General features: G+C 38.4%; 2 protein-coding genes across 3 annotated transcripts in view; both read left to right on the top strand.

The window, feature by feature from the left end:
• The first annotated feature begins 894 nt into the window (after window positions 1-894).
• Window positions 895-4469, top strand: TNFRSF17 (TNF receptor superfamily member 17). Of its 2 annotated transcripts, none has more exons than XM_058816307.1 (3): window positions 895-944; window positions 3309-3434; window positions 4192-4469. In XM_058816307.1, the coding sequence occupies exons 1-3, from the start codon at window positions 914-916 to the stop codon at window positions 4446-4448; spliced, it is 414 nt and encodes a 137-aa protein (XP_058672290.1). In that variant the 5' UTR covers window positions 895-913; the 3' UTR covers window positions 4449-4469. The 2 variants fall into 2 exon arrangements, with proteins under 2 accessions (XP_058672290.1, XP_058672289.1); XM_058816306.1 differs by lacking the exon at window positions 895-944 and adding an exon at window positions 2895-3165.
• A 1341-nt stretch (window positions 4470-5810) lies between these two features.
• SNX29 (sorting nexin 29) overlaps window positions 5811-13235 on the top strand; it is a 101001-nt gene continuing 93576 nt past the window's right edge. Inside the window, exons 1-4 of the mRNA XM_058815770.1 lie at window positions 5811-5901; window positions 11384-11448; window positions 12338-12390; window positions 12825-12949. Of these exons, the coding sequence (XP_058671753.1) occupies window positions 5895-5901; window positions 11384-11448; window positions 12338-12390; window positions 12825-12949 (250 nt within the window). The 5' untranslated portion in view covers window positions 5811-5894. The remainder of the gene's footprint in view (window positions 5902-11383; window positions 11449-12337; window positions 12391-12824; window positions 12950-13235) is intronic.

Genomic DNA, 13235 nt, shown 5'->3' with positions numbered 1-13235 from the left:
GTGCTTTAGATGTGTAGTGGGATCTGTCAGTGGGATCTATTGCTTATCAAGATCAATTGATTACATGCTTGCTTTATGCCCTTGAGGAGAGGAACTTCTGAATGTTAGCATGTGCAGGGACCAAGGGCAGCAGGCCGTGACAACCATAATTCCTCACAGTTTTTTGAACCATTTGTTGCCTGTGTTTTGTCATTGCATACATCACTGGCACTGTGTACAGCTAAGGGGAAAAGGCTGGGACTTGAGTGGTGGCAGCTTAAAGGAATGACACAGTAGAGACCCTTTACTGTCATTGCTCCCCAGTTTCCAATGTGTGAAAAATGTATTGCTTAATTAGCAAGGATTTGGGGTTTGGGGCACAACTGTCAAAAAAATTAGTTTATCCTTAGAGGCTGTAAGCTTTGGGAAATAGCGGTCCAACTGTAGAGGGAGAATTATTGCTGTAAGAGACAGCATCATTCTCCAGAGCTCTGATGAAATGAGCTGTACTGTGCCTTTTACTTGGGGGGAAGTTTCCTAGAGTTTGACTGAAAACATGAGACTACTTTGTGTTTACTTTGTGTCTTACAAGAAATATGTTTGAACTCTAACCAGGCATATAGGAAAAATTTCTGGCCAACTGGGAGAGAAAGCATTTCTGCCACAATATCTTATTATCCTATATATACAATCTCAAATAATTAGGCATAAATGAATTTCTACTTAGAGTTTGTATTTGTACTTAGAGTTTGACAGGACTTTTCAAATAAAGACATTGGTGCATTAGTTCACCAAATGTGGATTACTCTGGTGGACTTAGTTGCATGTTGCCAGTAGGTGATCAGCTGTTTATATATATATATTCTTTTTCTGTGTTGTTTCTGGCCTTTTTTCCAGGGCCTAGGATGTAAAACTCCATGAACTGGCTGGATTAATGAATTTCAAGCTGTTTGCCATGTGGTCAGGTAAACCCTCCAGCCCTTCCTCACGTTTCAGAGTATACAGAGTGAAGAGCAGGACTATCCCTTTCACTAACACTAAGACATTTAATCAGCTTATCTGTATATAATCTAACCATATCTTTGGTGACCTCCAGACACAGGCTCATTTTGTTATTTCTTTCCTTGCTTTTAGATCAACATTTCTCTTGCAAAGTCCCTTTACAGTTTTTATGAATAGTACCAATATCATATTGAGCAGATATCAGTTGTAGGATACATCACAGCAACACGTGGAGCAGGAGTGCATTACAAAGTCCAACAGACAAATGCAAGGTGTTGCATCCCTGAAACAGCAACCCAGGAGTGCAGCAAAGGCTGGCATCTTTCACAGAAGTCAGTAGATAAAAGCTTAAAGAGTTGGATCAGCGTGTCTGTCCTGAAAATCACTTACTGTACCTGTGGGTACCATGAAGTGGTGTCATGAGTATCATGAAGTGGTTTCATGAGTATCATGAAGAGGTTTCATGAGTATCTGCTTTCTTGAGATCACTGATGAGAATGTGATTGTCCTCTCCATGGCTGAAAAGGCTAAACAGCATCTTAAAAGCAAAACCTGAAATTACTCTGTGCATAAAGTACCAAATGGTGCTTCATCAGAACCAAGAATGATATTGCAGCCATAACTGAGGTTTCTTCCCCTACAGTGTGATTGTATGGAGCAAGGCAGAACCAGTTTTATGACTTCAGCACCAGCACTGACTTCCTAGAGAAAGTTCTGGCATAACCCAGTCTCTACCCTTATTTTCTTCTGTCACACCTAAATCAGAGTTCATCAATTCCTGTTTATCCACTAATCTTGAAGAGGGAGAAAAGCCTGTGATAGAAAGCCTTGAGCTGTGCACCTGGCCCATGGAAACAAGTGCAGAAGCCACAATAAGCATTTCCATCTGCCAGAGACCGGAATACAGATCTGTTAGACTGCTCCACTAAAAACAGTTTGTGTATTTCCACATGGTGCATTTTGTGGGAAAATGAGTCTCATAGTAATGTGATTTGAAATTACAGCTCCTTATACAATGTTTTCCTTTTATATTTCTGTAGTGAAAAAGGCAATTAACTTAAATATGATAAAGAAAGAGAGCCTGTAATTCTGATCTGTCTGTGGCAGTGATACTGGATAGAGGCAGTTATTGCTACTTGCTAGAAATTAACTAATTTCTAACACTGCTAATTGCTAGAAATTAGTTAACTTTGTATTTAAAATAAATTCTCTTAGAATAAAATATCAAGATACAAGTTAGCTGTGTAAGCTACTTTCATTGTGACAGATTGTAGTACAAGATTTTTATTTTTTCTGTGAGGAGACCAAATGCATTTTCACAAATGTTATATTCACTGTATATACCTCTACCTGGCTGGGAAGAAGATGTCCTATAAACTTACTTTTCTGTGTTGGGTACTCCAGTTTTAGCCCAAGGACAGTTCTGTATTATGGAAAAAGAAGTGAAAAATGCAGATGATGTTTTGAATCAAAATTGTAAAATATTAATATAGCACTTCTTTCATGATTAGAATGTAATAATATTAAATTTGCATAGAAATGTGGTTATAAGCAAAAAAAAAAAAAAAAAAGCTAAAACCCCCAAAATGAAGTAAGCAAAAATGCCAATCAAGTCCTATTAGGTGATAAATGAGGCTAATTCAGAATTGAGAAGCAATCACCATGAAAAAAACCCCCCGTTTTAGAGACAAGAACAATTATTATGAGCTCCTGCTTGGAGATCTTTCTCCTCTACAGTTTGTAGTACTTAGCACCTGCTCTAGAAACATCTTCTATAAATAACCATTTTCTGTTTCAGACAAAATTTACATTGAAAACTATCTTGGTGCAGCTGCTCAGTTTTTCTAAGATTGTGAATTGCCAAAAAAGGAACAGTCATTCCTTGGGGACCTCAGAGTTAAATCCTTTTTCTGTAACATGATCCCATGTAGTGGAGCTGTGATGGAAGTCCATTATTACTGCTAGCTGTTCTTAGAGTTGCTCAAACTGAGAACTCAGAAGCCTTCTGTAGACGATCCTCACTCTTTTACAATTTCTGTGGCTTTGTAGTTCCATAATTACTGCTCCTGATGGCACAGTGCCCCAAAAATGAATACTTTGATAATTTGCTGCTCTCTTGTACTCCTTGTCACCTGCGGTGTTCCAGCGCACCCCCGCCCTCCTGTGAAAACTACTGTGAGAAGAGTAAGTAAACTTCTGCAATCCTCTGTGCCTGTGCTGGGCATCTTCATCTTGTGTTTTACACTCAGGTTTGATGTGTTGGACATGTTTACTGCACATGAGTTGTTGTTTATGATTAATGTAATGCATCTCTTTTGTTTCACAAGGTACCGATTCGAGCGGAATCCTTTGGATTTGTTTGGGCACAGGGTTGATTTTAATACTCACTCTGTTTACCTTAATGGTCTTGTTTAAATGGAAGCACCTAAAGCAACAAAAACTGCAAAACACAGGTGAATACATTCTTAATCAAATAATTTTAGATCATTGTACATTTTAGCTACTCTTAACATGTAAAACCATTGTATATATTCCAGATTCTCAGGACTGTCTTTGTTGGGTTGTTTGGTCTTTGTTGGATTGTTTGGTATTCCTCAAACAGTCTCCACGAAATTCTCATAGTTATTAGGGAATAAATATCCAGATGTTGACTTGCAAAAGCAGCAATTTCTCTTTGTTGGCTCTGGATCTTGTGAGGATTGTGTTGTATATTCATACCTAGCTTACTGCTGTTTGAGAAATCATTTATGAAAACTTAAAAGCAAAAAACTTCATAAGGGTTTCACCCTCACTGAATGGAAAAGGAAGTGTTCCCAGGCAGAGGATACACATTCAATATTAGCTTTTCATTTTATAAGACTTTAAATAATTTTATTTAATATTGTAGTCTGTGAGAAGCATATGTGGTACATTTTGTGAAGGTGAAAAAAGGTTTTTTCCATTTTGCAAATACTGTATTTGTGAGTTTTCAGACAATAAATAATAACTGATTAGAAAATGTGTTGAATTATTTCAATGTTTATTCTGAAGTAGAAGGTTGTGTTGTCATAGAACAAAAGATTATTATATGTACATCTTAAAACTTTCACTATATCTAAAAATTTCACTGAGGTTGGAACATAGTCGGACCATAATGAAATCTGGACATTTAACAGCTCTTTGTTCAGTATAGCATGATGTATGTACTAAATTAACTTCTGTATATTACAGACTCCTCTGTGGAGCCAAACAACATTCTCAAGGCTAATACTGAAAGCAGTGTGAACACAGAAGAAATCAGACACACACCTCCAAGTGAAACATTAATGTATTCAGTGGAAGAATGCACTTGCAGTGACTGTGGCTTGGTGAAACCTCAGACTGGCTGTGAAACTTCATTTCCATTACCAGCTACTGAAGAACGAGCTACTGTTCTAGTTACTACCAAATCTTTTGATTATTACAACTATGTTCTGGGTGTTGGATGACTGGGAGAGAAATGTATTTGTACTGAGTAATAATAAATGAGTTATTCCAGTATAGCTGTAAACCTTAATACTTGCAGTCAGTGGAGAATGAAGAATACTTGCATCATCCTTGGAGATCTCCCATTGTGCTTGCATTAATATTGCCATTATTTCTAATTCTAGTATTTCATTAGTCAAGTATTTCTACAGTAACCTCAGACACTCAACTAGTTATTGGAATTTTTAATTTCAGAAAGTCCTTACATAGGACAGCTTTTTCTGCCTTTAGAGATTATACCTACTTACAGCACATATATACAAAATAAATAAGTTTGCAAATATGTATGTTCATGTTAGACTCAGATCTTGTGCCAAAAACTACTTGATGTTACACAGGACTCTTCCAATAGGCAGAAATGAAGACCTACAGTACATCCCAACTCTTGAGTAATTTCAGCACTTGAAATAGGAATGTTCTAAAGATGGATACCCTGTAGAGTATGGAGGCCCCTGGGTTCAGAAGATGTCCCTGGGTCACCCTAAGGGATGCTGGTGGTGCTGGGGAGCACAGATCACAGAATCACAGAATGTCCTGAGTCAGAAGGAACCCACAAGGGTCACTGATGTCCAGCTCCTGGCCTTCACTGCAACCCCTGCAATCCCATGTATTTCCTGCAGGCTTTCCTTTCAGAGCCAAGTGTTTTCAGACTGAGATTTATTTCTCTTTCATTCATTTTTTTTACTTACCCTTGTTACATTTACAAGGATGGGTGATTAGTCGTACTAGACCACTCTGTGGCCTAAAATTAGGAATATATTTCTGTCACCTTGCTTTGCAAGCATTAATGTTACTTTCCCAATATTAGGCCACAATTTTATTCCTGGAAAAGTGCAACAACCACAACAACAATCATCTTTATTTGTAGCTAACATTCTACTTCAGGTTCCTGCATGAATGAGGAATTGAAGTATTTCATTGCTTGAAATCTACAAATGATCGGTTACAGCAACATTAGGAGACTGACACAAGGTTTGGGGTGAGTTGGGAGTTAGGCGCTCTGTGTGGTTTTGGCCACACAGGGCCAACACCTCTCAAATAGGCCTAGAGACTTAAGAAATTTGTTATTATCATCTTTTTGGTTTTATTTAACAAGCCTTTCCGAGCTTCCACCCCGCACAGCACTTGCGGGGTTATCTCCACTTTTCTCACCGTTCCTTTGGCGGTGCCGCGTTCCTGCCCCTCAGGACGGCTCTGCCCGCCTGGGGCCGGGCGGCTCCGGGGCCGGGGCGCGCTGAGGGCGCGGGGCCGCGCTGAGGAGCCCCGGATCGGACGCGCTCCGCGGCGCTCCCGGGGCCGTGTTTACCTTCCGGGGCGCCGGGCGGGTTCCGGGGCGGGCGGTGGCTGCCGGCCCGGCCGTGGCTGTGCGGGAGAGCGGCGGCTCCGGCGGACGGAGCCCCGCGGGCACCATGAGCGGTGAGTGCGGCCGGGCTGGCCCCTCCGCCCGGGCCCGCCGGGCGCTGTGGGGGCTGGCGCGGGCAGAGGTGCCCGGGGGGCCCGGGCGGGAGTGACACTGCCCTCGTTCCCCTCCGCTTCTCCCTGGTGCCGTGCTGAGGCACAGGACACTTGGGTCTCTTATCTCCACACCCCGTTCCTCGTTCCGGCTCCCCGAAGTGGTTTTTTACCCCGTTTTAAATCCTAAGTCTTGCCCTTGAGCGTGACACTGGCTCACAGCCTCGCAGCACAAGTGATGCTGGGCTCGGGCATCTGTGTTGCCTCAGCTATGAAACCTCATAGGAAATACTCCTGAGGAAATAAATGACCAAGAGAAAATAGGAGTTTAAAAAAATTAAAAATATGAGCTCAGGAGCATGCAGTCGGTGGGAGAGGTGAGAACCACGGCTTGTGGAGAAAGGGCCCTGTTGCTGTACCCCTGAGTCTGGTGAGGATATCTGGATGCGGTAATTTCTGTGGTAAAGGGGAGCGGTGCCGGGGGTGTGTTAAATCTTGAGGGTAAAAGTGTGCTAAATCCTGAGCTTTTTGACGTGTTTGTCAAGGAAATACTCGAAGCTTTGCATGAGAATTATGACCCATAAACTACAGGACTGGAGGAAGCAGATTTGCTTGAATGAGCAAGCATGGAGATATTTGTTAGGATAGACATAAAATTTCTTATACACTTGTAGATGTAAAGGATAAGTGGTATTTATTTAATATGTATTAAAATACATTGGCAAGGACTTGTTTGGGGCTTTTTGAGAAGGGAGGTGCTTTAGTAAAAACTTTGATGGGTTTGTTTGTCCATCATCAGCAATGGAAGTTGCAGACAGCACTCTGCACCTGAGGACTGGATCACACATTGATCTCCCACCCTGGTCTAATGCATGGTGGTCTTTGTTGCCAAAGGCAATGAGAAATAAACTGAGGAGTTAACTGGAGTAACTAAATGCTACCTGTTTTGTGGGGAGCAGACATTTCTGAAAGTGAACTGAAAAATAAAACCACTTGTATTTTTCTCTGTTTTGTTCTGACCTTTATGGTAGGAAGAAAGTTGAAGATTTTTGTGGGAGAGATGAGGCAAAAAAAGAGATTAAAATGGGGAAACTGCTTGTGGAAAATGCAAGTAACAGTGAAATCTTTCAAAGCATGGGAAAAGAAAGTTTCTCAAATGTTTCAGATCTTGACACAATATAGACTAAATCCTAATTACAAAATTTGTAAGAGTCATCATTTTCATATGGAAAACCTCAGACCTTCAAATTCAAACTGGGAATAGCCTTGTGCAAATATATGCAAATTAGAGCCTAAATCTTCCTAGGAGACTAATCTTTGAGAGCTCTGTTTGGATTCTGTGACTCAAAAGGCAAGGTAACACCTCCTGTGGCCTAAAGCTTTATCGGGTAGTTATTTTTGTTACCTTTAATATTTTTTTAAGACAACAAAGAGATACATGTTTATGAGAAAAGAAACATTTCATTACTTAAAATAGAGTAATGCCTAGGGTGACACTAACAATAGTGGTTCAATTGCATAGTAGCCACTCATGCATAGCCCCTGCCAAGAATTGTGGGGGTTTTCCAACAATTTCAATTAGCAAGGTAACAAAAACCCCCCTAATGTTGCACTTTGACAAACATTACTGTTACACAGTGCTGTACAGTATTTTTCTAGAATAATATAAGTCAAACTGATCAAAACAGAGAAATATCTGAGATATCATTATCATGCTTGTTTCAGATAAGGGAGATAGCTGATGTTAACCTCTCATAAATTTTAACCATATCCTTCTTTTAGTGCCTGTAACAGCACTGCCTCTATGTACTTCTATGCCCAGTTTTAGCCCTTTTAATTAACAGAGGTGTTCCTAAAATATAGATGGAAGAACTTCTTCGTGACTATAATTATGGTTAATGTTTATTTTCTTTAGCTACAGTGTATTTCTAGTGGATGTGAAGGTAAATTCCTGTTGATGTAAGTCTCACCTTAATATTACTAATGCTGCTTACTAATTACATACTCATATTTTATTCTACAGTGCTGAGTAGGCTAAACTTTAAAGGCAAATAATACAAGGATACAAGATTTATGTGCTTGTCAAGAATTGGGGATGTTGTCATTTGTTTAATGACAGTTTCAAAAAACTTCAAAATGCAGCTTGTGGTGGGGGGAGTAGAGCAGTAGAATCATAATAATGTAGTATAAAGTAGCATTTAAATTAGGTCTGTGTTTGTTTTATTTTAAACTCGTGCCATCAGAACCTGCATTAGAGCAAGCAAGAGGGATTGCAGTCTGAAATGTTGCATTCAGGACATAAGTGCAAGTTATATAAGAGCAATATGAGATTTATTTATTTTACTTATATGCTGCATGTGGTGCTGCAGAGGGCTTTACCTAGGAAGAACTGGATGAAAATCCAGCTTTCCTTTACTTAGATGCAGTTTGCTGCTGCTGTAGGTGTGGATGTTTGTGTCAGAGTGTGGAGAGAAGTTTGTTTTAAAAATAGGAAAGCATGACCTTGAACAACAGAAAATGAAGAGGGTCACAGAGGCAGGTGCAGTACCTGAGCCTATGTTAAACCCTTTTTGACTGAGTAGATGTTGGTAGGAGAAGTCTCTTGAAGTTAGTTTTTCAACCTTATACTTATGTTTTCACAATTATTTTTAGAGTCCAGTATGAACTTCCTTTTTTATGGCAATAGTCTAAATACAGCATTTTTCTGAGTAATGGTGTTTTTATATATTCTGTGTTTTGTATGTGTGTTGCTGTAGTTTTTACTGCTGTTCTGAATAAAGAGAAGGGTAGTTTAGTCAGTTTGTAATACACTCTTAGACTTAAAGTCAGCTGGAGTTGATCGCACTTAATTGGTGCTCTTGTCTAAAAAGATGCCTTTTTTTTTTCCCCTGAAAACTTAGTTTAGAAAATGAAAATGTGGAAGAACTAAATCTTCAACAGAGTTAGTGGAAATGTATTTTTACCTTCCACCTACTGGAAACAAAACCATCACGAAATAGTGCCATATTTAAATAGTACCATATTTTCTAGACTTGTTACAAAGAAAAATATACCCTCAGCATGAAAAGAGACACAACCTAATCTTTCAGTTTTTTTTTTTTTTTTAAACAGATGTAGTGAGTATTCTTTTCCTTATACCTGTAAAATTTCTGTTAAGCAAAGGAATTTAGGATGTGCATTGAAGAGAAACCTCAGCTAAGCCCTCAGCAGAGACATTACATGGCCTTATAGCCCTGCTGATGGTGAGGGTGATCTGAACTTCAGGAATTACTGGTTGTAATCTCCTGCAGTCATGATTGTTAATAGTGAAAATTTGCAAGTAAAATAAGGAGAAAATACACATTGCACTCAGTTTTGTAAAGTTGAGGTTTTTTGGTCTCACATGCTTTAGTGGTTTAGAACATTAATTAGTATAATGAACATCAGTATGTATTCTGTATTTATGGATTTTTATATTGTCATGGTTTGGAATCTAGTTGCAAACCATTTCTGTTACCAAATAGACGCAAAGAGTCCAAACAAAGATGAATTTAAAAACTATCATGTATTGCATTTGGAAGACAAGCTTGGCCCACCTACTAATATTTTCATTTGATAGATGTTTTTCTGGTCATGCAATTATTCATTGCATGCATTTGTTCTGATGTTGTCTCATGCTATTAATATAAAGAGAAATATTGTGTTGTGCCTCTTCTTGCAGGTGTGTGGGTAGTGTAAGACTAAGAGTAATGAGTTTTGAAACAACAAAGAAAATCTGCAGAGTTGTGTATATTCAGTGTTACTGAATGTGAGAGGTTGCTCTGAAAGTTGAGATTTTTTCCTTATTTTATGGTGATGTGATTTATTATAAAACAAATGGATACATAGGCATGTATACATGTCCATTTTGGCAGTGGATGTGTGGTAGGAACATTGAATATTGTTTAATAAACTGTAATCCCTGAAGGAGCACAAGGTGGAATAGTAGGGATTGTATGAATTCAGCTTTATCTTCCCACTGGCATAACTGGCATAGCTGTTTGGAAGTTAAAACCATTTGGTGTGGGGTTTGAACCTGCAGTCCTGGACTGGCTCTGAACTTTGTTTGTGGGCACTGGAGTGCTTGCCTGAGAGCCCCAGAGCTCACACATCACATGTCTGCACACTTTGAGTCACAGTTCAAAATGGGAAGCACAACTTCTTGAAAATGCCCTGTAATCAGCAAAAAAGCATTGAGAAGCTTGCTTAGCAGCTATGTTTGCTTGTTTTTCCTCTTGTTGTCATTATTCTGGCAAACTGTGGGGGTTTTCTTCTGTTTAATGACTATATGGAACTATAAGGAATAAGAATTCTATTAATATAGATTAATATGAATATATAAAAAACATTATATCAGTATAATGGATATTTATATGTTATATGAGTATACATATTTAAAGGTAGAATCATTTCAACTGAACAAATTCTGTTGTGTCCTGCTGGTTTAAAAGCAAACTGTTTTGAATGGGATTACAAAGAGAGGAAATTCTGGGGTTTGGACCTCACACTGTTGGATAGCAAGAGGAAGCACATATCTTTGATGTCATCTCTGTTTGTTAGTGTGTGGTGTTTGATTTTCAGTGTTGGGAGGAATTTGCTCCTGCAGAGTTTGGGTAATTGGCTTTCACTCCATATGTACATTGGTTGTATGTTCTTTGAGAGAGAAAGGAGAATAGAATGACTTAAACCCAAGAGAGATCACAGAGGTTTCTGATGAATGCTTTGAACTCAAGCTGAGAATAAAGAAATTACAGAGGCAATGTAGGTTATCTTAAAGAGTAAATTTTACCATATTCATGGGAGTTTATAAAGGATATTCCAAAAAGCAAAGTATTGTGTTATTGTTGAAATAGCTTGAGAAGTTAAAGATTGTCTTGCATAGTTCCTTATATAGTAACAAAATAGATTTTATAGGTGTTAATCAGAAGAACTATGCTGGTAGTTACATTTTAAGGGATTCACTGTAACAGTTGCTCTCTGTTCACCTGACTTAAAGCTCTTTCTGCACTAAGGTTTGACAGTAAGAAGATACTCCTGGTGTCTCACTCTTGTTTCCCATTCTTTTCTAGTGCTGTGATGCTGTACTACTCTGGTAGTTGTGCTAAGAAGCTATGGGCAAGCTGTGCATCAGCTTGAATAATTATTCTGTATTTGGTACTGGTGAAATATATCTTCAAAATGTTACTAAAATAAGAATCAAGATGATATTTGAAACATTATTGCTGCCTGTTAGAGAAAGGCTACTTGAAACCTCAAAACATAGTTCATACTGCATCATTTTACTTAGAGAAAATACATTAGTTAATTTAGTGGAATAATTGGCTTGGGAAGAAAGTTTTCAGGGCCTAAAAGAAAGACATTTGTGTTGGCCCAAATGCATTTTAAAAACCAATTTCTTTTGAAATGATATGATTTTGTTGGATTTCAGGTTCACAGACCAACGACACTAAGAGACAATTTCTTCTAGAACGGCTGCTGGATGCAGTTAAACAGGTGAGAAATCCAACAGACATTTCTGCAGTGCCTTACTCAGAGCTGCCACTACTAGCAGGGACTGTCTTTGCTTTCTCTTTAATGAAGAGAAGGAAAAGGAAGAAAAGGATACAAAGAAGAAATTGTGGCTTTCATAGTACAACTGAGTTTTTGTCTGCTAGCAAAGAACTACTATGCAGTATTTATTTAAAATTCTTGTTCTGGACAGGTTATATTTATAATAGATTTATTTTAAATATATATAATACTATACAATATATATTAGGAATATATGTTCTTGTAATCCTGATATGACTGAACTAAATTGCAGTGTACTGCAAAGTCTAACTTAGTTAACATTTTAGAGTAGCAGTTTGTTTTCTTTGCACTAGATTTTTAGTGAATGGTTAAAATACATGTAAAGACGTGATTTATGTATGTCCATATTTGTGTCAATATGAAGTTCAGCAAGTAGAATTTCATAGACTGGAGTCAGTTTGGGAGAGCTTGGGAGGCAAAAGAATTCCTCACGAGTAAGCCAGTGAAATGCTTTTTAAAGAGTGGTTCTGTGATTGTAGCACTGAGCTGGGTAAGAGCAATGTCTGGTTTTGTGGGTGCACATTTAAAACTCAAAAGTAGTAATTTCCACTCAGTTTTCAGTTTACTGAGGGAGCTGCAGGTGTGTTGTTCTGGCTAGCAAGGATCTATTTGAACTGCAAGAGCAGCCCATTAGTGTAACATGATGCTCTAGAGCACTTTTTGGATGCAGGCTGTATTTTGCAATGCTCTATTTTGTGCTGCTTCTTTTTTTTGATATGATTTTTTCATGTGTACAGAAATAGTGCAGAAAACTGAATTTATTTAGTGTAACAAAAAGTTTTTAAAATGTTTTAAAATCTGTTTATTGCAGTGTCAAATACGATTTGGAGGAAGAAAAGAAATTGCTTCAGACTCAGATAGCAGGTAAAATAGTCTAAGAATTACATGCTTAGATTTTGCATCATAATGACATAAAACATATGGCACAAAATATTTGACATGCTCAAAAAATTACATTGCATTGAAGGTAGGTGATCTGAAGCTGAAATAACTTGATTAACAGCCCCTCTAGCAGGTGAGGGTGATTTCTCAAATTGATTGCCAATTCTTCTGAATGTAACCTGAGCCTCAGCTTTCAATCATTATGATGAGGCTGTGGGTATAAGTAGATTATACTGCTGGCAAATAATGAGATTACTGCATAGGAGGGAATCTTTCACTGCTTATAAGGTAATGGTTCACTTTACATTTCCTATTCAGAGATCTGCAATAAAGTTGCTCTGTAGATACATAGTTGATTTTCACTAGGATTTTTTCATAGTTCCTTTTACATGAGTTCATTAAAATTTCTGTTGCAGAGTGACCTGTTTGTGTGCTCAGTTTGAAGCTGTGTTCCAGCATGGCCTGAGGAGGAGCCGGGGATTGGCACTGACAGCAGCAGCAATCAAACAGGCAGCAGGTTTCTCCAGCAGAACTGAAACAGGTAGGTTGCTCATTGTAGCTATCTTGTTTTAATTAGTTCTTATGTTCAGTCAAGTGATATAATTTCAAAAAGAAGTTTGAAGCATGGCACCAAACTGCAGGTTGTTGGTAGGTACTTCACACTTGATTTGTAGAAGTGGCAGTGAAAATGACTGTTGCTTCTGTCTAGTTTAACTTGCATTCCAAGTTTCTCTAGAAATGTTGCTCTTAGGAAATCTGCACTTTCTACTGTTGCATCGTGTATAGTGCCAAATTTATTTTGAATTCTGGCAGAGATCAGGCTTGTG

This window comes from Ammospiza caudacuta, chromosome 17 (genome assembly GCF_027887145.1).
Source record: "Ammospiza caudacuta isolate bAmmCau1 chromosome 17, bAmmCau1.pri, whole genome shotgun sequence".
Classification (NCBI taxonomy): Eukaryota; Metazoa; Chordata; class Aves; order Passeriformes; family Passerellidae; genus Ammospiza; species Ammospiza caudacuta.
Note: the sequence above shows the minus strand (reverse complement) of the source record. Positions and strands in the feature narration are given on the sequence as shown.